The following is a 23,678-nucleotide window of genomic DNA, read 5'->3' on the forward strand; positions in this document are numbered from 1 at the left end:
TTTGATTGCCATAGGTAGCACCTTGTTATTTTAGTCCTCTTTTTTATTTATTCTCTCTCATTCTCTCTCTTTTCTTCTCTCTCTCTCTCTGCAAAATGAAGAAAGCTAGGAAATCGCAACAGCAGCAGGCAGCGAGCACATCTATTACTGATCTGACACAATTGTCCAATGCAGATAGTGAAACAATAGCTTCATGCATCCGCTCCCGTTACGAGACGTTCAAGATTTACACAAACATCGGATCTCGACATCTGATTGTTGTAAATCCCCTCAAAGATCTCGCCATCAACGATGACCAAACGAGCTTGGAATACGTAGCTGCCTACAAAGATGCATCTGGCACAAACACACTGCTGGATCCACATTTGTTTGACCTTGTAAACAGAGTGTATTTCCATATGAGACGTACTGGCAGTGATCAAAACATCGTATTAAGGTAACCAAATTGTCTATTGTCTTTGGCTTTTTCTTCCTCTACTAAACCAAACCCTCTTTTCATCGTTATATCAGAGGCGACTCCGGTAGTGGAAAATCCGAAATCCGCAACTTGTCTATCCGACATTTGGTACGACTCAGTAGCCATCGCAAAGAATCCAAAGTGCAAACCCAAATTATAGAATCCCAAAAGGTGTTTGAAGCATTCGGCGAGTGCCAAACACATCCCGGCGTTTCTGGCTCTCGATTTGGCTATTATGGTGAAATCCAATTCAATGAAAGAGGACGTATGGTCGGCTCCAAGACGCTCCATTACTTTCTCGAAAAGTCCCGTGTCACAGGTCGCTCATCGCCATCAACGACAGATGGCAATTTCAATATATTCTATTATTTATTAGCTGGTGTATCCTCAGACGAAAAGACAGCACTACAAATCACAGCCCAAGAGCCATCTGCTTACAACTATCTCTCCAAATTCAAGAAACGCACCATCCAGTCTGCTGAAGATGCAGCCAAGTTTGATCAGCTAAAATCTGCCCTCAAAATTAGTGGTTTCCGCAGAGAACACATTGGTCGAATCATACAGCTTGTGGCTACCATATTGCATCTCGGTAACCTTGTTTTTGTGGATCCTGTGGGTACTGGTACACAGGAAGCCGCTTTTGTTAAAGACACTGAACAGCTTGAAATCGTGGCGGATTTTTTGGGACTGGACCCTCATGCACTGGAAAATGTACTGACATTCAAGACCACCATGATTCGCAAAGACTTTACTACACTGATTCTAAACGCAGAACAAGCCGCCCTTCAAAGAGACGCTCTCTGTGAGACCTTGTACTCGCTGCTGTTTTCTTGGATTGTGGAGCGTGTCAATAGCAAAACTTGTGTAGATGAATTCAACAGTTTTATCGGCATTTTGGATTTCCCCGGCCTCCAAACTTCTCACAGCGTGGTAGCTGGTTTCGATCAACTCTGTGTCAACCTGGGAAATGAGCGTATTCAATACTACCTTGATCAGACCATGTTCCAAACCGAGGCAGATGTGTTTCGTGCAGAAGGCATCCAAGTGCCTGCTGATCTAGCAACCACAGCAGTGGATGGTCAGTGCCTGGATCTATTGAATCGCCCCAAGGGCATATGCGATACAATCAACACCATGACAGACGTTTCCAAGCGAAACTACACGGACGACAACATTATGGATTCGCTAGTAAAATTCAACTCGACGCATGCGGCCTTCTCAGTCAAGAATTCAGATACCAACGCTCGACGATTTGTGATCAATCATTACAGCGGCTCTGAGCCAGTCCAGTACTCGACACACGGATTTATTGCAGAGAACAACAGCCAGATCTCGGTCGACTTTTTGTCCTTGTTTAAGGGTGGTTTAGATGTACAGCCTTCTTGGAACTCGTTTGTCGTTGATCTATTTGCTAATGTCAAAGTGGAGAATCATCCCAAGCACAACTCGGCTATTATTGCGGCTCGTCAGTCTGCCAAGCCCATGCGTGCTCCCTCCCAACGTCGATCCACTCGCAGAAAGGGCGGTCCTACTGAAAAGACCGGCGACTTATCATCATCAGCATCCTTGACGGTGTTGCAGCAAATATCCTCTGCCATGGACGAACTCGTGCAGTCATTTGAAGAGGTGAAGCTGTGGTCTGTAATTTGCATTCTGCCAAAGCAACACTCGGGCAGCAGCGGCTTTTCCAGCAAGAGTTCGTTTGACAGCAAATACGTCACATCACAGCTAGAACAGTTCAAAGTCTCCTCTCTCCTTCAATTGCCCACCATTCAGTATGTCGAGTCTTACCAGCACCAAGAGTTCCTGGACCGCTATGCTCACCTGTTCACGGGACTTGACCCCTCTCGTTTGCTTCGCTCGCAATGTGAAACAGCTGCAGGCACCATGAATTGGACTGCAAATAACATGTGCACAACACAAAACAAAGTATGTATTCTTTGTATGTCATTAAAGGATAAATGGGTTATTTATAGATTTCAATAGGTATTTCTCAGTGCTGTGGCATGGCGTGAGCTGGAAGATCAACTGCGTTCTTATGAAAAGGTAGAGCAACGCCAAGCCAAGGATGGCCAGTTACTGATGGACGCCAGCGAGGCCAACACGACCACACGAGACGACACTGTCACATCAGCATCACAACATAACGAGCATCCGTTTGCTGCTACAGCTGCTGCTGCTGGTCTGCCTTTGCCATCTCAGCATTATGCGCACCAGGACGACCAAGCCTCCTACTACTCTGAGGACGAATCAGGCCAATACGTTGAAAATGACGGCTCTTACTATGGATCCGATTCCTACGTGTATTCGACCACAGGTGGCAGCGATCAAAAGAACGGTCTTGTTATTCCGCATGAGCCTGTTATAGAGAATCTGGATGAAACAGAAGAAGACGAGAGCAAAATGACAGCAGGACGCAAGCGATGGCTGTTTTTTGTCTACTTTGCAACATGGTGGATTCCCTCCAAGTTTATGGTCTGGTGTGGTCGCATGAAGCGTAAAGATGTGCGCATTGCCTGGCGAGAAAAGGTGACATTGTGTATGCTCATCTTCTTAATGTGTGCCTTTGTTATTTGGTTCCTGATCTTCTTTGGTGAATTTGTGTGTCCCAAGCAACATGTGTTTTCCACGTCTGAGCTGCAGAGCCATGGCATCGATGATGAAAAAGCCTATGTTGCTATTCGTGGTGAAGTATTTGACTTGACTAATTTTGCTCCTCGCCACTACCCCTCCAATCTTGTGCCTACCTCCTCTGTCATGCAATACGCTGGCACCGATGTCACCAACCTCTTTCCTGTCCAAGTGTCTGCTCTGTGTGAGGGTGTCGACGGTGCACCCATCTCGCCCTATGTGTCTTTTGACTACAACATCAACTTGACAGACACCAACGGCCAATACCACGATTTTAGATACTCTTCCGACAACTACAACCCCAACTGGTATTACGACCAAATGACCCTACTGAGAAAAAACTACAAGGTGGGGCATATGGGCTATGAATACAAGGCGATTTCAGACCAAGCAAAGAGTCCTACGCTGCAAAATGGCATCAATACGCTGCGTACCTGGGCTGTCATTGATGGACACATTTATGATCTGACGACCTACATGATGGGCGGGCGTTATGCTCGCGGTCCTCCTGGCGAAGCTGTCCCTGCTGTGGACACTAACTTTATGTCTCAAAACGTGGTGGATTTGTTCCAGCAAAAAGCAGGCTCTGATATCACCAATGAATTCAACAGTTTGCCCCTGGATGCGGCTGCGCGTGAACGTCAACTGGTGTGTCTTCGCAACCTGTTCTTTGTGGGCTACGTTGACACCAGAAACTCTACCAAATGTCAGTTCTCGACCTACTTGCTGCTGATTGTGACATGTCTGATGGCTGCTGTGATTGTCTTCAAGTTTGTAGCAGCCATTCGATTCGGTGGTAAACGTGCTCCTGAGGAACATGACAAGTTTGTGATATGTCAAGTTACATGTTACACCGAGGACGAAGAATCACTGCGAAAGACCATCGACTCCTTATCTGTATTACATTACGACGACAAGCGCAAATTGCTGTTTATCATCTGCGACGGAATGATTGTCGGTAGTGGCAACGACTTGCCTACGCCTCGCATTGTGCTCAACATCCTGGGCGTGGACCCTCAAGTAGATCCCGAAGCCTTGTCCTTTGTTTCTGTTGGTGATGGCAGCAAGCAGCACAATATGGGTAAAATCTACTCTGGTCTGTACGAGGTCAAGGGTCATGTCGTACCGTATATTGTGGTTGCCAAAGTAGGAAACCCTCGTGAACGCCAAAAGCCTGGTAATCGTGGTAAGCGTGATTCTCAATTGGTGCTGATGCAATTCTTGAACCGTGTGCACTATGACGCTCCCATGAATCCCCTCCAGCTTGAGATCTACCACCAGATGAAGAACGTCATTGGTGTGAGCCCGCATTTCTACGAGTTTGTGCTGATGGTGGATGCTGATACCGAAGTGATGCGAGACGGTCTCAACTACCTGGTGTCCAGTGTGGTACTCGACTCCAAGGTCATTGGTATCTGTGGTGAGACGACGCTGTCCAACGAAAAGGACACTTGGGTCACCATGATTCAAGTGTATGAATACTTTATCTCTCATCATCTCATCAAGTCGTTTGAATCCCTGTTCTCCACTGTCAGTTGTCTGCCTGGCTGTTTCACCATGTATCGTGTGCGTACGGTGGATGGCAAGCGTGCTCTTTTCTGCAGTAACGAGATCATTGCTGATTACTCTGTCAATGTTGTCGACACCTTGCACAAAAAGAACTTGCTACATCTTGGTGAAGATCGTTACCTGACTACGCTGCTGCTCAAGCACTTTGCTGACTTCAAGACCAAGTTCAACCCTGATGCTCAATGTAAGACCAATGCGCCCGATCTCTGGAGTGTCCTGGTATCGCAGCGTCGTCGCTGGATCAACTCCACTGTGCACAACCTGGGTGAGTTGGTCTTCCTTCCCCGTCTATGTGGTTTCTGCTGTTTCTCTATGCGTTTTATTGTTATGCTTGACTTGATCAGTACGTTGGTGATGCCTGCTATCATGGGCTATCTTGGCTATCTGATCTACACCTTGGCTACATCCGACGGCACGGTCCCCATCATCACTGTGGCTACTATTGCTGGTACCTATGGTCTTCAAGCTCTGCTTTTCATCATGAAGGGTCGCTGGGAGTTTGTCATTTGGATGATTGTATCTATTTTTGCTCTGCCTGTATTCGCCTTTTACATTCCCATTTACTCGTACTGGCATTTCGATGACTTCTCCTGGGGTAACACGCGTGTTGTTGTTGGTGAAAAAGGCAAGAAGTTTGCTGTGGCTGCTGATGAAGGCACGTTTGATCCCAAGTCTATCCCCACCATGAAGTGGTCTGAATACGAACAAGCCTTGCTCTCAGAAGATCACTGGAGTGACAATTTGTCTCAGAATAGCAGCAGTGCCTACACTCACAACAGTCGTCGCAGTGGAAGCCGCATGATGAACAACAATGCCAACTCCATGTACAATCAAGGCGCTCCCATGATGAACAGCTCGGATAATATGAGTATGTACTCGCCTAGTGTCATGATGCAGTATCAGCAACAACAGCAGCAGAGAATGAGCTCCAATTTCGACCATCAAAGCATGGTAATGCCCTCGTCGACATCCATGCCCATGATGCCCTACTCCAATAGTGCTACCATGCTTCCCATGCCATCCAGTAGATCCATGGCTTCCTTTGCTCCTGCCCAATCTGCCTCGTTCAACAACCAACCCGGTCAATACATCCCCATGCAACAAGCACCTCAATTCAACAGTAACAACAATCCACAAAGCGGTAGTAGCCATTCACTCATGATGGATGGATTCACCATGGGAGACAATCCCGGCCCTAAAAATGAGGAGATCCTCTTCCAAGTACAGCGCATCTTGAGCACAGCAGATCTTACAAAGGTCACCAAGAAACAGGTGCGTGAAGAGCTCCAGACCATCTTTGGCGTCTCCATGGCCTCTAGAAAAGATTATATTAATGCCTGTATTGAAAATATTCTTCAAGCTCGCGCTTAAGCCATTTCAGCGAGTGTTTATCAATGTAACATATCTATAAATTTCATCATACCCCCCTTTGGAAATAAACATGTAATACTACAATGCTTTTGATACATCAATGTCATGATTTCAATGCTCTGGCACCTTTTAGCATGGTTCTGGAAATACCTCTCTTAGAGTAGAGGATCGAGTGCAGCTATGCCAGGAGCCAATGGTCAGCACTGAATTGCATCAATGCTTGCAAAGACCTTACTTTGGCTTTTGAGTAGTTTGCTCACATTCCTATCATAATGTATAAAAACAGCTATGAATGAATCGCACCTGTTCACTTTACTATCATGTTTTTTATTGAACCCATAGTATTGTCATTTTCTTATCAGGTCCATCACATGAAATGTGGCAGTCTCTTTCGATTCTGTAATATCGGCCATTGAGCAACATGAATATATATATTACATCAGTCATTCCAAGCAAAGAAAAAGCTATGGAGGAGGTCCAAAACCCCATTCTTACATTTCTGATTTGGCTCAGTTGCTAAGAATAGTAGCAACAATCCGCTCATCATTTTCATGTAAAAAAAAAAACCAAGCAAAAAAAAAACGAGACAATGGTATCCAAAGTGCGACTCTTTCTAATCTCGACAGTTATCAAGGTGACACTGCTCACGTTGATGTTAATTTCTATTGGAGTTGAAGAAGGATGCGCATGTGTATTGTGTACCTGAATACTATATTACGTTGTGTGCTGTCATTGAAAACAGTATAATTGATTTTCATTTAGAAGAAGCCTATAGCTGGACATTGCAAACACATGGTTGCGGCTAGCCAGGGTTCTTGCACTCTTTAATTAAAAGAATGTCTTCTTTATTTAGTAATCGAGATGGGTGTCTATCATTCAGGCGAGATCAACGCTAGTTTGCATGTGGATTTTTGATCTGTGGCCTAGAACATGGATCATGATTTGTTTGTTTGTTTTATTTTGGCTGCTGCTGTTAATTAAGCAATCATGATATTTGATGACAGCAATGTCAACGCACCGGCTGCAACGCCTTGCTAATGGATCAACTGTAAACGAGCCATATGCCTACTTTTCAACGATTCCATTTAGAAGCTAATTATAATCAAGACTTACTATATATACACATTTGAAAAAAAAGGCATGAAGCCAAGTTTAGCAGATGGTGTGTGCTACTTCGCTGAAATTTGATTGAAAACGCATAATAAATACAAATGTGCTATATATAGCTCTCTTACAATAAATCCGGAATAGTTGCCTATCCAATGATAATGCTCTCACATGAGATTCTGCCTATTGTTGGTGCCTTGAAAAAATTTAGCTCTGTGCAAAGTATTAGGCCTGATAATGCCAAATATTCCAAAGAAGGGAACCAAACTTATTTTCCCGGTATAAATATAGCATGAAAATCTTAATTCTTTCACTTTCTTTTTCTTTCCATATTTTCTTTCTCGCTTTCTCTTTCTCTGGCCACTGCTAATACTATGCCAACTAAAAACGCGTCTTTACCACTACAGCAATCATATCGTCTCAATACCAAAACATCGACGCAATCCTTGAGTAATAGCAGTAACTTGATGATGATCAATGATAGCAAAATTTCGGTTGATTCAGACACAGGCACTGCGATCCACGATCAGCAACCGCCCTTCACCTTGAGAGTCGTCAATCCTGATTTCTATGAAGAGGATAATGAGCCACACACCACTGATCATCAGTACAAGCCATCATTGAGTAGCATCATCTCTTCGCCTGAAATCCAGCATACCCTAATACAACAGCAACAACAACAGCAACAACAACAACAACAACAACAAATCGTTGTAGTACCACCTCCAAATGCTTGGCAAGGTAACAACAAGGAAGATTCTGCTATCTCTGAACAGCCCCCACAAATTCAAGAATACAAACCTACCGTCATAAGAAAAGTATCAAAGACATTGGTTGAGCAACACCCCCCTCCTCGCTTTCAATACAAAAAGAACATGGAATTAGAATTATTGCCACCTTTGGCATCATTGCCTCCATTGCTGACCATTGATGAATCATACCTGCTCTCCCCTACAACCGACACCAGCAGTAGTAGTCCATCCAGTCCTCCACCTCAATTACCGCAGCATCACCCTGACTTCTTCCCGTCTTCACCAACGAAAAAGAGCTCGGCTTCTGTTGCTCAGCAATCTGTGAGTGCCATGGTGATTACAACAGCGAATGAGGAATTGACCAAATCACCTGATGAAATTGAGCAAGAGGAATTGAACAAGAAACTAGAGTCTTCCTCTATTAATCAGCATCATCAACCAGCAGATCACCGCCGTCAAAGTCTAGATCTGCTAAGAGAACAAAGCCCTCCCAACTCGCATGTTCGTCCACCTTTGACACAACACGCTCGTAACCCTTCGCTGACACCATCTCTGACACCTTCTTCCATTTACCCAACGCACATGCACCAACAACAGCAGCAGCAATCTTCCTCTAGATACTCCAAAGCATCCTATAGCCTTACCAATCATCCAGATGCTATCAAACTCTACAGAACCATGGCTCTGAAAACAAAAGATCGCACAGTACAACTCACCTACGCAAAATACCTCTTGGAAGTGGCCAGTCTTTATGATGGACAAAGGCGCCCATTCAGACCCAATTTGTCTCTCAACTTACCTCTATTGAAGCGCTCTCGTCGAGGCAGCAGTGCGACGACAGGTTCAGGTAGTATCAGTCGTCCTGCCAGCATCAACAGCCGTCGCAGCAGTGTGGATACCCACATCAGCGTCAATACACTCAACACCATGCGTCGCGATTCTACTTTGACTCAAACTCCATCGTTTGACGACGGCGAAGAAGCAGCCAGTAAGCGCAAGAAGAGAAAGATGTTGGAAGAAGAGGGTGTGCGATGGATCAAAAAGCTAGCCAAAGAGCATGTGGGCGAAGCTGCTTATTTGCTGGCACTCTGGTTTGACCGCGGCATGTACGGATTCAGAAAAAGTGCTACCAAGGCACTCAAGTTTTATGAAATTGCGGCAAACGAAAAGGTGCCTGAAGCCATGTTTGCTGTGGGTCAATACCACGAAAGAGAGCAAGATTACATGACCTCGTTTCAACTGTACGAAGATGCAGCTAGTCTGGGCCTCGTGGAAGCACTTTATGTAAGTAATCTCCATTCGATGGCAGTATATTATGTTATACTAATGCTTTGATTGCAGAGAATTGCCATGATCAATCTGAATGGTGAATTCGGTTCTAGACGCAATATCACAGGGGCAATCCAATTACTAATGAAAGCATCCGAGAAATCAACTGGGACATGTCCAGAAGCACCTTATACCTTGGGATTACTCCTTACAAACGACTATCCCTCTATCAATATACCCAGGTACATTCTACAAGACCATGGTTTCTAATTAAAATATGTATTAATGTGATATATATATATAGCGAATTAATACAAAATTACGGTGGCACATTTGCTGCTACAACATACCTTGAACATGCTGCCGAAATGGGCCTGTCAGCTGCACAATATCGTCTTGGTTACATTTACGAACAAGGCTTATTTGGTATCCGCATCAACATTGCTAAAGCCTACAACTACTATGAACTGGCAGCGAATAACAACAACAATGTGTACGCCATGTTGGGTCTCTGTCGCATCTGTAATCAAGGTGTTAAAGTTCCACCTGAGCAATTGGAAGAACAGCTGGCTATTTTCGAGCAAGACGAATCCAATTGGACTAGAACTCAACCTCGAGATGAAGATGCAGCATTCAAATGGTGTCATTTAGCTGCAGATCAGAATCTGCCTGATGCATGCTACTTGTTAGGGTAAGTGCGTTTATCAAGATTGAGTGAATCAGTGACTCAATCCAGACAAAAATATAGATGGTACTATGAAATTGGCATTGGCGTTCCAAGAGACTTTGCTCAAGCCCATCATTATTATTCCAAAGCAGTCAAGAAGGGCAACCACAAAGAAGCACGAGATCGAGTCAACCTGTTGGAAAGTCTTGTCAAGCACCAAAAGAATGAAAAGAGACGCACCATGCAGGACAAGAAACTCTCAGTATTGTCTGTAAATCCTGCCGCCAACGGCAAGACTAATAATAGCAATAGCAAAGAATCACAATGTGTCATCATGTGAAGGAAATGTTCTAAATAAAATACGCTTGTCTCCCCTTTGTACCCTACTTATAAATAGCGATATATCACGTTTTAACGTTATTCTATCACTGAGAGCCCTTCATAAACATCTTGCAACTCTGGATTTAGCTCTATTACAATGCGCAATGGCTATATGAACGGGAGCACTTCATGTACGGACAGCAGCATACTTACAATATCTTTCGTTACTCAAAAATTCGCTGAACACGACATACTTTGTATGAATTCGAGCCGTATTATCTCGTGTTAAAATCAGTTTTAGGCTACCGAAATAGTGCCAAACAGTTGCTCTGATCTTGCATTTACTTTTCTGATGCCTTTGCTCAGCTTTTTGAAGACCCAAAAAATATGGCCAAAATTCGACAAAAAAGCATGAAACAATTTTTTTTGTATTTAAAAGTGTCTTTTATTGAGAAATATTGAATCAAAATGTTTCTCTCGATCCAATGCAACCCCTGAAATCGTCTTTGTGTGGCCTTGATATGCAAAATCTCAACCTTTTGGCCAAAAACCTCATTTCATATTTTAGCAAATTGCTCACTTTGTTTGTTCAAAACACCTCTTTTACTGGGTATCATTCGATGCGTCTTGAAAATTGCTCTATATAACTACTAGAAAGTGGGGGTTGATATTCACAATTCATATAGTCGAATCTCTTAAAATATAAAAATCAGGTCGATTTTGTTCAGAATCTGTCCAATCTGGAGCAGAAGGTACGAAAACTTGAATCTTGCGAGTATAATAAATGACAAATTAGTAAAGCAGTGCCAGATTGAGCACATCATTACCTTGAAGACTCAAGCGTCCGCTAATGCAGCACCGCTGCCGTTCCGTTTCTCGTTTCTGTTACAGAAAGAGGTGGTCTTGGAAATAATGCCAGTGTTGGATTGACTGGGTTTTGGATTGAATACAGACAATGGCTGCTTGAACAAGAGAATGGAAAGCCTAGAGACAGCGATGGCCAAAGCAGATGTCTTGTCTCTACCTTGAACGGCTCTGTGATTGAGAACGGACACACAGGCAGGATTTAAGCACAGGAATGCACCATGAATGGACCTTGCCTTGGTCTTACCATCTTTTGCTTTGATGGTTTGTGTGGAATGAGAGGTGGGCCCAAAGCAGTACATGCAGGTGAGAGGAGAGAATCTATTATGCAGTGACAAGTGATATTTGTATTTGTTCAGATTCACGCCAATAGTTTCTGTCATTACAGCCAGCCCGTTATCAGTACCCCAAAACACCATTGAATCGAGATGTTGGTCAGAAGGAGGAGGCTCGTAATTTGATACAAGAGGGATGTCTTTGTTTCTATATTCAATAGCTTTCCCTGTCAAAAACGCGCGAGTTCTCATGTTGGGCAGTTGTTGCTTGGTCTGTTTGATAGCGATGAACAACTGGTATCTTTGAGCCTTCAGCTCTTTGATTTCTTGGCGTTTGCTACGATCAGTGTGCCGTTGCTTCTTCAAGTCCTTGACCCTTGTAGAATACTGCTCCTTCTTGTGGTCCTTGTTTGCAGTCTTCAGCTCATCAGATACAGCCTTGATATCGGTTTCCAGTTGGTCAATGTCCTTCTTCAATGCTTGATTAGTTCTGGTCTGAAGCTCTTTCACGGTATCCCAATCAATATCTAAAGGTTTCTTCGTATTGGAAACTGACTTGTTGGGACTTGGTTTGGTGCCCAAAATACGGACAGAGGTAAGGCCTGGCAGAATGGTAAGGTTGTGAGCAAATGTCAGACCAAAGGACTTGCAGGCTTGCGTGATGGCACGAATGTCGAAAAAAGAATTAAACACGGCATCCTTGTATTTTCTTGCTATCCCAACGTTTTCTATGACAAATCCTTGAAAGTCAAAGATATCCATTTGATCTTCACCTCTAGTACATAAGGCATACAGAGAGGCCGCGTCTACACGCATTGCATGTAATGAGCCACAGGAAGAAGTTGGACGCAGATCCACGGCAAACTTGTGGTAGCCAACAGAGCAAAAGATATCATTGGCCAACAATAAGAATGGCAACTGGAAGCCAATGTAGCTATAATGATCTCTAGTAGGTATATAAGGCGGCAGTAATTTTCCCAGAAGCATGCACACGCGATTCTCTGCTTCCGTGATATTGGGACGTTCCTTCTTGAGCTGTGTATGGGTGATAGACTTGCCAGCTTGCCTCATCAAGAGATTTCTCAGGATAGCTTTGAGAATCATAATTCGTCTTCTGGGCAGATCACGGGTGCCTTCCTCTTCTTCTTGGTCGTCTTCTTCATCTATCAGTTCAGAAAGAGGGAGCAGTTCGTCAATAGGCATGTCAGCACTACCAAGACCAAAACTAGCATTGGAGGCAGTAACAGCGCCAGAAGTGCCAGAGGGAGCAGTAGGAATAGATACAGTTGTAGTAAAAGAACCTGAGCCAGAAGCAGATACAGCAGCTTAATCAAATGTAGTACCAGAAGTAGAAAGAGATTTGACAGGGCGCTTGGCATCAGCGTACATGTGAGTTATGCGCTCTTGACTATTTCTGGCCAGCTTCGCCCAGTTGTTGTCTTCTGGTTTGCCCTATGCCTTTCTTTGATATCTTTGCAGTTTGTACTTCTCTGATCGGATGGCGTTGTGAAACGAATTTCTGATCGACTTGACAACTTGCTTGGGTTGCTTCTTTGCTTTGGTCTGTTGAAGCTCCCAGTAATGCGACTCTCGTTTTGGGGCGAGATGCGCGCGAAGAAGAATCTCCAGTAGCTTGTTCAGTGATTTGTTAAATACCTTATTACTTGCCCACATGTTTTCGAGATTTGTTTTGTACAATCCTTGAGCCACCATCATGAGTTCATTAGCAGGTTGAGGCGTATCCCTTACGATAGCACCAAGTATTGGCGCATTGGCGCATTGGCGGACGACAGAGCAGCAAATGGAGAATGCGAGATCTTGGTACCTCTTTGGCCAAACAAAGCAGTATGCAGGTAATCAATGTGTCTGCTCTGGAAAAGATTCCTTGATACCGTTGCAAAAAGCCGTAGACTGCAAGGCATTAGAGAGTAATGGAGGAGCAGAGGTAATGACATTAGTTTTCATATTGTAGCCTGCTGGGAGTATACCTTGTATTTGGAAACCACGAGCTTTCTTCAGCTGAATATTACCACTATGAGCTACGAGCTGCGAGGACTTCATTGAGAGCATCAATGTGTATACCACCAATTGCAAGTCCATAACTTAGTCAGATACATCATGCAATGCAGTATTTAGCTTCTGCAAAAAATGACTCGACAAGATCGAAAGGCACACTCTCTCGTAAAAGGCTCTTGAAAGACACAGTACAAGTGCGGTATCCTACATTGTCTGGGGGAGCTTCAACCATGGATATATCAGAGGGATTATGCGAGATTGAAGACATTGCTGCATGTGAAGGGACGCCAGACACAGAAGACATGTCGGATGCCATGTCCAAGCCAGAGAGGTCGCGGCGAAGAAACGCTACAGAGTCAGAAGGAGCAATAACCGGTGTAGCTGGGATGGATGCACTTTCACCAATGGTTGTAGACGCAGAGGCCTGAGGCTATAAAGATACCACAATAGCATCGAAATGATCCTTGACGTACTCTTGAAAGTACTGAAAGTTTTGCTTAGTGCCATGGTGTTCAAGATGATTTTTCAACTCATCTCTGGCACATTGACAGATCTTTTCAGCAGTAGTAATGATACCTAGGGGGAGCCTCTTCACCGAGAGTAATGCTTTCTTGAGTACATCCAATTTACTAGGCTTGTCAATGATGGGCCTTGTTTTGTTTTCGATGATTTCCCTCATTGCTTGAAAAAAGCTATCCATCAATCGCTGCGGCGAGACACCAAATGTCTTGGGCCATTTGACAACAGACTGATAATTTGATGTGGACGTAACACTTGTGGATGTTACAGCTTCATATTCTCTTTTCTTCCCTTTAGCAACGACTCTTCTTTGGGCAGGATGACTGGTTTGAGTGCCAGTAAACGGATCTTTTTGCTCTACTTTTGTTCGCACACTAGACATTTGACATGAAAAAGATAACTAGACAAGAAAAATGTGAGCATTTGTAATGGTACATCGATTGACCAGATCAATACATACTGTAACAAGAGTAGCGCTTTATAGATTTGGTTATAAATATGAGCTGTCAAGACACAAAAATATAACAACTAAGAAATGGTTTTAGACAGTGTTAATGCTACGCAAACAAAGAGTGTAAAGGAACGAGAAAGGCTGGAGAGAAGAGAAATACATACTGAGAATGGCTGCAGCTTTCATGAAGGAATACTTCAAGTGGTTTTACAGGTCAGGCATCAATATATCAGATCTAGAACAAGTTTGGGGTGCCTTAAATAATGTTGCTAATAACTGTTTGACAGATGAAGAGATATACCGCCGCATATTAGACAACAGTTATCTTTACATTATTCAAATGCTACCTATCATGTCCTGAAGACAAGATACACAGGCTTGATCAATAAAAAGTTGTATAAAAAGTAAACAAAATGTTGTGCAATTCAATAAGTACAAATACATCCGCTAACGTTACATTGAAATATTGGAAAAGCGTACACTGGCTTTACAACTGCTCCACAACTGACACCGAGTATCTGCCTGTGAAGCAAGTATTTAATTGCGCCAGAGCTCTGTAAGCTAAGCTGTGCGTTCGTTTGATTTTCAGTATATAATAGACTAGCCGATCAATCGCACTACACTCGATGACGATGTCGCCCTGCGGGCTCTCGCCAAAGACATCTTATATCAGATACAATAAAATTTTGATATATCAAGTAGATTTTAAACAATCAATTATTAGTAAAAGGTTATATAAAAGCCAGGAGGAGGAGAGGAGATATTTCCCTCAGCATCTTTTTGCTTATACACTGATATTAAACAAAGTCTATTATTGAGACGACGTAAAAGAGAATTCAAGTTTTATGCAGCATTTATACACCACAATCTCCATATTCTGATAGTAGAATTGTTATACCATTTGCTGCTGCTGATGCTCTTAAGATGGCGCATAATGCTGGTTATGCGCAAATACAGGACTTGTGCAAGATCTACAGCGCTTTTTTTTTGAGATATTGTCATTGAAAAAGACGCCTTTATGAGGCAAAACTCCCCAAAAAAGTCTTCAAGCCAAACAATTGTTCATTCAACTTCATTGTCCCCATTTAATCAGCATCACAATCGTCATTAACATCATCAGAAAGGCATTTGGGTAAGCCAGCAGCAGCGCCGCCGCCAAAATCAATTCAAACGCAGTCTATCTTTTTCTATTGAAGATTGGACAGATTTCGTCTTTTTTCGACTTGACAGAACAATTCTGTGATGTTCGACTATATAAACTGTGATAATCATCCGATGCTTCCTAATACATTCTTTGAGTACTTTTCAAAACGCTTCCAATGGTGCCAAGTAAAATAAATGTTTTGACCAAACTTATTGAGCAATTTAGTAGATTTTGAACTGAGGTTTTTAGCGAAAATAGACATATTTTGCATATGAAAACTTCATAAAAGTAATTTCAGAAGTTGCTTTGAATCAAGAGGAAAATTTTGATTTAAGATATACCATAGTAAAAGTCTTCATTTTCAAGGTAAAAAACGCGATCGTTTGATTTTCAATAAAAACCATGAGAGGTACCTCATGCTTTTTGGTCGATTTTTGGCCATTTTTTTTTGGTCCCTAAAACGTTGAGCAAAGGTGTCAGGAAGTTACTGCTATTCAAGTACAATTGTTTGGCGTCATTCCGATGGCTCAGAAAGATCTACGTGTCAAGATATGAAGGCTTGAAAGCTGTCAAATTTGGTTATGTTTTGCTTTATAGCTTTTATTTACACGGCATGAAGCGCATCCTTGGTAGCTGGAATCTTCTGGAGGAAGGGCATTTCTGCGGCCTGTGCAATTTCTAGTTCAGATAGAACGAATATTGATTTTGGTAAAGCTAATTCATACAAATTCTGATGCGTTATGTTGTTGATAAGTCTATTAATAATGGAAATGAAAACCTGAATTTGCTGCTTGAATACTATGGTTTTGCACCTTCGTTTCGCTGAGGTATAACCCCCTTATAGGTCAACATTACCAAATGTTGAATTAGATACTAAGTCTCCCTTTCCAGTGCCAGCTTCGCCAGTGGTTTTTTCGAACCTTGTACGGTACTCAATGCTTTAAGTTTTTTACGTCTCTGATCTCTAATCGGTCGTTCCTATGTTTTTTTTTGATATAGTTTTCTGGTAAATATATTAGAGATGATGATGGTTGGCAGATGTCAGACATTATGCTCGCAAAATTCAAGGCATGCCAGAAGGTGAGGAGCGGAGTCGTAATTGGCAATGGCTGGCAAACACTAATGCCATGCTTATAGTTGTAGTGGAGGTAATCAATGCTTGTGAAGTCCATAAAACGATTGTTGCGAAATGAAAGGTACTATAGCTTAGCTTGACTAATATGGTATGCTTCAGATAGAGAATATATATCTATCTTACAAGGCAGAGCAAAGGTCCCATTGAGCAGACGGGTAATTGATTCTTGGGGCACGGTCTCATCAGAGCACCCAATGCCAATCACGCACCTTCATGATACAATGATAAACTCAAAACAATCTTGAAAACCAACGTCATTTTACGAGAAATGTGTCTCCATGCATTAACAACAGCGTAAGTGTTTGTAGTATACTCTCACGAATGCCCAATACAAAAAAAAAAACTGACCTTATACATTACACAACCATTATCACATTTCCTATCATTCGTATATATACCATTCAATTTCGCTTGTATAGAGTGTATAAATGGTGCGTATCACAACAAATGAACAGTTCGGAGTTGATGGATTTTGGACGAATCTCAAACAACAGGTTTCCCTTTTGTGCGTTCTTTTTTCTCTTTTTCTCTTTTTTCCTCTAAAATCAATATATAAAAGATGGCTACAAGAAAGAAGGTGTTGTTAAAGGTAAAGTACGCTGCAATATGGCTTCCTCTGCTCCCAGTGATTGACGCAGATGTGTAGGTTATTATTCTTGGTGATAGTGGGTAAGTTATTTGGTGGATGATAAATTACTGCTCTATAGGAGGAGTGTTGCAATGGTCTCTAAACTGTGCTTGCGTATAGTGTCGGTAAAACCTCTTTGATGAATCAATACGTCAACAAAAAGTTCAGTGGTCAATACAAGGCTACCATTGGTGCTGATTTCTTGACAAAGGAAGTGATGGTGGATGACAAGTTGGTTACTATGCAGGTATGTGTGTAGTAGAGAAGCATCTCACAAGTAAACTGCTGATGTGTCTCGCAAAGATTTGGGATACTGCCGGCCAAGAGCGTTTTCAATCATTAGGTGTTGCATTCTATCGTGGTGCTGATTGTTGTGTACTGGTGTATGATGTGAATAATAACAAGAGTTACGAATCGCTCGGTCAATGGCATGATGAATTTTTGGTGCAAGCTTCGCCGCGTGATCCCGATAACTTTCCCTTTGTCGTGTTGGGTAACAAGGTAGATGTTGATGAATCCAAACGTATGGTTTCTCAAAAGCGTGCTATGGCTTTCAGTCAAGCCAAAGGAAATATTCCGTAAGTAGTTTTGATGATCTTGGATTGATGATTGAGAGACTGACTTCATTGTCTAGTTACTTTGAAACATCTGCTAAAGATGCTATCAACGTGGAGCAGGCTTTCCAAACAATCGCAAAGAATGCTCTCCAACAAGAGACTGACGTGGAACTCTACAGTGAAGTCAGTGATCCTATTCGTATTGACAGCGATAACAATAGAGATTATAATAATGGATGTGCATGTTAAGAATAAATAAATAAAAAAGAGGTTTTTATTGACATTTAAGCAGCTTTGGCGAAACGCTCAGCGACAGTTTCCCAGTTAACGACCTCCCAGATGTTCTTGAGATAGTCAGGGCGAACATTCTTGTATTGCAAGTAGTAGGCATGCTCCCAGACATCAATACCCAAAAGAGGAGTCAATGTGAGCAAAGGATCTTGATTGGCAGTGGTGGCAATCTCAACGCGTTTGAATTGTTTGTTATAACCCTAATTATGCGTGCAAATGTTAGCCATGATGATATCAACATGATTTCACACACTGCGATCACTTACCAACCAAGCCCAGCCAGAACCTAAATATAAAAAAAGTTGATAGGTGCAGTTTAGTTTGACTGATACATGCAACATTCAAGTGTATAGCCAGGTGTCTCTTACCTTGAACACCAGCAGCGGCAGTGTTGAATTTCTTGATGAATTCATCAAAAGAGCCAAATTCCTTATCAATGGCAGAAGCCAAAGCACCCTTGGGGAGGGATCCACCACCCTTACCCTTGGGAGCCAAGTTTTGCCAGAAGAGAGTGTGATTGATGTGTCCACCACCGTTGAACTTGAGAGCGTTTTGAAGGGCAAGTTGCTCAGTCAAGTCATTAGACTTGAAAGCATGTTGGAGTTTCTCCTCAGCAGCATTGAATCCATTGACATAGGTTTGGTGATGCTTGGAGTGGTGAAGCTTCATGATTTCAGTGTTAATGTAGGGTTCAAGAGCCTTTCATTTTTGACGTGTATTAGTAATAATAGTCGTGTGTTCATCGCCTACAGACTTACATCGTAACCATAGGGAAGATCAGGCAAAGTAACCTTGGTGCGAATTGCAGTCAAAGGACGGAGAGTGGACTTGATGGAAGTAGACTTGATGGAGCGAGCAGCAATGGAAAGCATTTTGTTTAAAGAAAAATAATTAAAAAAGAAACAAATAGAAGACCCCACAATACACACACACATATATAAGTCTGATTTTTTATTTGTTCAGTTACACACGGAATAGCGTGTAGACTACATCTTCTCATTTGCAACATGCTCGGGAGATGATGTCAGAACAGACTTTAATATGGAGTGGGGAACGGATAAATTGTAGGCATAGTTAGTCATCAAGGGAGGCATCCAATGAGAGCTGCGATTTAGCCATGGTAAGCAGTGGCCTTGCTTGTGAAGTCGACGGCTGGAGGTCCAGTGCTACCGAATCAATTCTGGTCAGCATTCAATAAGAAGATGTACGTGATTTGCTCTGACTTACCTGCAATTGACCAGTTTGTGTGTAAGGACATCCAGGTCCAAACCAAGGAAATCAATCATGAAATCGCCAATCTCGGTATTCTCATGGCTTCCTCTCAAAACTTCAGTGCCGTCGCCCTTTGCATAGAGGTTCACATCGACTGCTGTGTGACCATGGGTAGACCACTAAACGAAGAGAGTTAATGGATTACCCTACTATAGAGAGGAGATTTCTGTTCAATACTTACGCCCAACAATGCACGACGAGACACCATATCAGAAAAGTACCACGACAGCTCTTCTACTGTCTTGCCAGTTGACTTCCAGTTTGTGATTTTTTCAATCTCTTCAGGAGTAGCATCTTCAATGCCCAAACCGGATTGGATTAAGACCTTCTTGAGGTAGCTTTGACTATGTGCATCGTTGACAGATGCAGCCCAAGCATTGGCCAGCACTTCGGACGAATTACGCACACGATGCACCACCTCAGGATTCCACTTGTACTCGGGATAGCCTTCGCCGACCTGTCTACCAGCAGTAAAGCCACCAGTTTCGTGATCGCTGGTGGAGATGACCACTGTATTGGGATTCTCATCTACAAATTTCTTGACAATCTCTGCGGTTCTGTGGTATTCCAAAATGTCGTGAAAGTGGGCAGCAGGATCATTGTTGTGAGCAGCCATGTCAATGCGGCTTCCCTCAATCATCATAAAGAAGCCTGTGTCTTGTTCCTTTGACTTGGTCTTGAGGATATCCAATGCTTTGATTACCATTTGGTGCAAAGCAGGCTGCTGATGAGGGTTTCTGTCCATTTCAAAATTCATGTGCTAATGGGCGCATTAATGAGTTAAATTGCCCAATGTCACTGATCTACATACAGGATCAACTTACTCCTGGTGCAAACAGGGCCATCAAAGGCAACTCTACATCTTTGACTTGCAATGCCTCGTACTCTGACTTGTTCAAAATGATGTTCCAGCCAAACTTCTCCTTAGCTTCCGTGAACAGGTCGCGATCATCCAATCTGCAGCTGTAGGCTGAGGAGTTCTTGGTGAACTCACAGGCGCCACCGCCAAACATCAGATCCACAGTGCGTCCTAATGGGTTGTTGCCAATTTGTTGCACAGCAATCAGGTTTTCATTGTCGCGATCCAGAACATGAGCGGAAAATGCGGCAGGCGTAGCATGAGTGATACGAGATGTTACGACAAGGCCCGTCAACATGTTTTTATGTAATTTTGCAGACTCCAAAACAGTACCACAAGGCAATTCATGGGGATCCACTAAGGCACATCTTCAGTACACATGCGTACAGCAACAGCAAAAAAATCCACAAACCTCCAATGGCTCCGTTGTACGACTTTTTGGCGCAAGAAAATGCAGTTGCCCCTGCAGCGCTATCAGTCACCAAACTGGATGAGCTTCGAGTGCGACTTTGGCCCACATGAATCTCATCCAGCGGCAACAGGTCCTTGTACTCTTTATGCTCCAACCACTGATAGTACTGTCTAGCAAACGTCTCTGAAGCTGGGCCAAAACCATCACTGATCATCATGATCACGTTCTTCTTGGGAACTTTTTTAAATTTGGGTTAATTTGGATGATTTGCAAGCATGATGCTATTACGTTACCTGGATCAGCAGCCTTTTTCCCTAATAGCACTGTAGATATAATCGCAATGGCACCTGTAATGCCAATAACTACAGCGCCCACAGTGAGGTAGAGCTTCTTTCTCTGTGCATGTGTTTTGTACCTGAGCTCCTCTTGTATCTTACTGCTCTAGAATGAAACACTTACATTGTTCAGTTTTTGAACGCCAAATGATCTCTCTGGATCATTATTGGGTATAGAGCTGTAGTTTGTGTGTTGAGCCATGAATGCTTTCTTTTGTCTTTTGCTTAGAGAGAAAATAAAAGAGAAAGAAATGAACAAGATGCAATACAAGGAAGAGTAGTTTAAATACCTTGTTGCAAGTCCTTCCTATTGGTCCTTTGATCCATAGATTTTACTCAGGAACCCTCAGCTGGCCATCAATGCTATCTTTTGGGTTAATGCGATAAACAACCTTTTATCATGCGTTGCGTGTATTTCTGAACGCCTATCGTAACATAGCACCAGCATGTACTTTAAGTTATAGCGTGTTTGTTGAGCAATCATTAAATCTGGTCAAATAGACAGAGAACTGCTCATCCACTTTCAAACGCGAGTTTTATCAATAATGTCATCGACTGTCTACAGTCTGATAAGATAACTGTATCACTCTTGAATACAACTCTACCGTCATTCTGGACTTTATTGACTAGGCTTCTTTTTTTTTTTTTTTTTTTTTTTTTTTTTTTTTTTTTTTTTTTTTTAGCATGGCTCTACAGCGTCCACAAACAAAAGCCTCCATGTATTAGAGGGCAAGTATTGGCCAATGTGTCTACAATTGAAAAATTGCTACCCACGGAGCTACATTTTACGCTGCCTTCATGAGCTTGTGCCTGATACGCTGAATTGTTGCTTGATCTGGCTAAATCTCCTCTTTCTGCTTGAATCAAGGTGTGATTTAAAATCTCATTTAAATTTCCATGTAAACAAATCAGAGCCATCTTATGCCAAGTAGCATCGATCGCAAATCACAGAATTTTATCGATGCGAGATTGCCATCCTATAAAAAGCTTAACGAGTTTTTCCTCTCTGACATTGCAGAATCCACAAATTAAACAAAGATGGATGACACAAAAAGCGCCTGGCAACAACAAGCACCCCCCCCCCCACCGCCAGAGTATCAGCCATCACCGCGATCTGATCTACCCTTCTCATCCTCATCACTGTCGATTGCACAAAGCAGGTTTCAGGAAAAGAACATTGTAGCAGAGGAAGAACAGCTACAGAAAGTAGAGGATCATAAAAGCTCATCCAGCAAATGGAAACTTTTTCTCCGCATTCTCCAATTGTTTTGTATAGTAGGATCATTTGGATTTCAAGCAAGTGCCAATGTAGTAAGTATACAGCAGTCATTCTGCATCATGTTCTATCTAAATATACTCCTAGTGGTCTGGTAGAACTTCAGTGCCATTCGACAATGTCGCACTACTCTATTTCTTTTACGGCATTGAATGGGCCACCTTCATTTGGAGCTCATTTTGTATCTATGTTCATGTGTCCTTGCGATTCGACAGCAAGCATGGTAATATAAAACCAGTAATTGGGTTAGCCATGGATACACTATTAGCTGTGCTACTGGGTATAGCCATTAGCATGGAAATTGGTGCTTATACATGTCCTGCTGGAGGATTTGATGGATGGTAAATGTGTCGAATGATGCCATCCATGCCCACGATGGGCTAATGCAATGAATTAGGTGTAACTTTTATAATATGGGCGTGAGCTTTGGAGTGCTTCTATTCATCACATTTAGTGCCAATGCTCTATGGGATCTCTTTTCTGGACTTTCTTGTTTGCGCACAAAATGATACACATTGGACTACCTTATGGCGCAATCCCAGGAACTGCCAATAAAAACGGCATTGCTCGTCGACAACCATCTCCGCTTAACTGCTTCATTCAGCATATATAAATCCATTACGAAATAAACCTATGGCATCTTTCATCCCTTTCTTCTGTATTCTTATATTACAACCTCACAATGGCTACAAACATTACTTGGCACGATGGCAGCGTTTCTTTGCAAGAACGTCAAGGTCTTTTGAAGCAAAAGGTAGGATTGGGCATTGTGGATCATTTTTGTGGCCAGACAAAATTGATTGCATTGTGGAGTAGGGTTTCACTCTTTGGTTTACTGGTCTCTCTGCCTCTGGTAAATCTACCTTGGCTACTGCTTTGGAACAAACTTTGCTTCATTCTGGTATCAATGCCTACCGTTTGGATGGCGATAACATTCGTTTTGGTTTGAATAAGAATCTGGGCTTCGGCCCTGAGGATCGTACTGAAAACATCCGTCGTATTTCAGAGGTAAGGAACAACACTGTACAAGAGGGTGAGAAGTGCGAAAAACCAACCGGTATCATATAATGTAGGTTGCCAAGCTGTTTGCTGATGCAACTGTTGTTGCCATCACTGCTTTCATCAGTCCCTACAGAGCCGACCGTGATTCCGCTAGAGCTCTTCATCAAGCCGCTGGTATTCCCTTTATCGAAGTTTTTGCCGATGCTCCTCTTGACGTTGTTGAGCAACGTGACCCCAAGGGTCTCTACAAGAAGGCCAAGGCTGGTGAGATCAAGGAGTTCACTGGTATCTCTGCTCCTTATGAAGCTCCCGAGAATGCCGAAATCCATATCAAGACTCATGAGGTCTCTGTTGAACAAGGTGTCCAAGACATCTTGGCCTATCTTGTCAAGAACAACCTCATTGACGATAGCAAGCTTGTCAAGAACAACTAAATTACTCTGAATTGAAAACTGCAAAACCTGTATCATATTTTTTTTTTATATATTTTCTCTCCAT

General features: G+C 42.7%; 9 protein-coding genes across 9 annotated transcripts; 5 read left to right on the forward strand and 4 right to left on the reverse strand.

Annotated features, from left to right (window-relative positions):
- Positions 1-95: 95 nt before the first annotated feature.
- ATC70_006967 (uncharacterized protein) lies at positions 96-6,028 on the forward strand (the record flags this gene model as incomplete). Its single annotated transcript, XM_064826233.1, has 3 exons — positions 96-436; positions 511-2,386; positions 2,444-6,028. The coding sequence occupies 3 exons, from the start codon at positions 96-98 to the stop codon at positions 6,026-6,028; spliced, it is 5,802 nt and encodes a 1,933-aa protein (XP_064676331.1).
- A 1,481-nt stretch (positions 6,029-7,509) lies between these two features.
- Positions 7,510-10,163, forward strand: ATC70_006968 (uncharacterized protein; the record flags this gene model as incomplete). Its single annotated transcript, XM_064826234.1, has 4 exons — positions 7,510-9,171; positions 9,229-9,398; positions 9,461-9,847; positions 9,905-10,163. The coding sequence occupies 4 exons, from the start codon at positions 7,510-7,512 to the stop codon at positions 10,161-10,163; spliced, it is 2,478 nt and encodes an 825-aa protein (XP_064676332.1).
- Positions 10,164-10,980: 817 nt separating this feature from the next.
- ATC70_006969 (uncharacterized protein) lies at positions 10,981-12,672 on the reverse strand (the record flags this gene model as incomplete). The annotated part of the gene is made up of 2 exons (XM_064826235.1): positions 10,981-12,584; positions 12,627-12,672. The coding sequence occupies 2 exons, from the start codon at positions 12,670-12,672 to the stop codon at positions 10,981-10,983; spliced, it is 1,650 nt and encodes a 549-aa protein (XP_064676333.1).
- Positions 12,673-13,729: 1,057 nt separating this feature from the next.
- YPT31_2 (Rab GTPase ypt31) lies at positions 13,730-14,200 on the reverse strand (the record flags this gene model as incomplete). The annotated part of the gene is made up of 1 exon (XM_064826236.1): positions 13,730-14,200. One exon carries the CDS (start codon positions 14,198-14,200, stop codon positions 13,730-13,732), a length of 471 nt encoding a protein of 156 aa, XP_064676334.1.
- A 2,907-nt stretch (positions 14,201-17,107) lies between these two features.
- ATC70_006971 (uncharacterized protein) lies at positions 17,108-17,982 on the forward strand (the record flags this gene model as incomplete). The annotated part of the gene is made up of 5 exons (XM_064826237.1): positions 17,108-17,137; positions 17,195-17,217; positions 17,297-17,423; positions 17,480-17,754; positions 17,811-17,982. 5 exons carry the CDS (start codon positions 17,108-17,110, stop codon positions 17,980-17,982), a joined length of 627 nt encoding a protein of 208 aa, XP_064676335.1.
- A 35-nt stretch (positions 17,983-18,017) lies between these two features.
- Positions 18,018-18,896, reverse strand: ATC70_006972 (uncharacterized protein; the record flags this gene model as incomplete). The annotated part of the gene is made up of 4 exons (XM_064826238.1): positions 18,018-18,224; positions 18,291-18,310; positions 18,393-18,723; positions 18,783-18,896. The coding sequence occupies 4 exons, from the start codon at positions 18,894-18,896 to the stop codon at positions 18,018-18,020; spliced, it is 672 nt and encodes a 223-aa protein (XP_064676336.1).
- Positions 18,897-19,135: 239 nt separating this feature from the next.
- On the reverse strand, positions 19,136-21,104 carry ATC70_006973 (uncharacterized protein; the record flags this gene model as incomplete). The annotated part of the gene is made up of 7 exons (XM_064826239.1): positions 19,136-19,190; positions 19,252-19,415; positions 19,478-20,056; positions 20,121-20,512; positions 20,568-20,804; positions 20,861-20,963; positions 21,027-21,104. The coding sequence occupies 7 exons, from the start codon at positions 21,102-21,104 to the stop codon at positions 19,136-19,138; spliced, it is 1,608 nt and encodes a 535-aa protein (XP_064676337.1).
- Positions 21,105-21,940: 836 nt separating this feature from the next.
- On the forward strand, positions 21,941-22,687 carry ATC70_006974 (uncharacterized protein; the record flags this gene model as incomplete). Its single annotated transcript, XM_064826240.1, has 3 exons — positions 21,941-22,213; positions 22,266-22,519; positions 22,576-22,687. The coding sequence occupies 3 exons, from the start codon at positions 21,941-21,943 to the stop codon at positions 22,685-22,687; spliced, it is 639 nt and encodes a 212-aa protein (XP_064676338.1).
- Positions 22,688-22,860: 173 nt separating this feature from the next.
- Positions 22,861-23,614, forward strand: ATC70_006975 (uncharacterized protein; the record flags this gene model as incomplete). Its single annotated transcript, XM_064826241.1, has 3 exons — positions 22,861-22,932; positions 22,995-23,186; positions 23,252-23,614. 3 exons carry the CDS (start codon positions 22,861-22,863, stop codon positions 23,612-23,614), a joined length of 627 nt encoding a protein of 208 aa, XP_064676339.1.
- Positions 23,615-23,678: the final 64 nt, after the last annotated feature.

This window comes from Mucor velutinosus (assembly GCF_035048745.1).
Source record: "Mucor velutinosus strain NIH1002 chromosome Unknown tig00001549, whole genome shotgun sequence".
NCBI classification, from domain to species: Eukaryota; Fungi; Mucoromycota; class Mucoromycetes; order Mucorales; family Mucoraceae; genus Mucor; species Mucor velutinosus.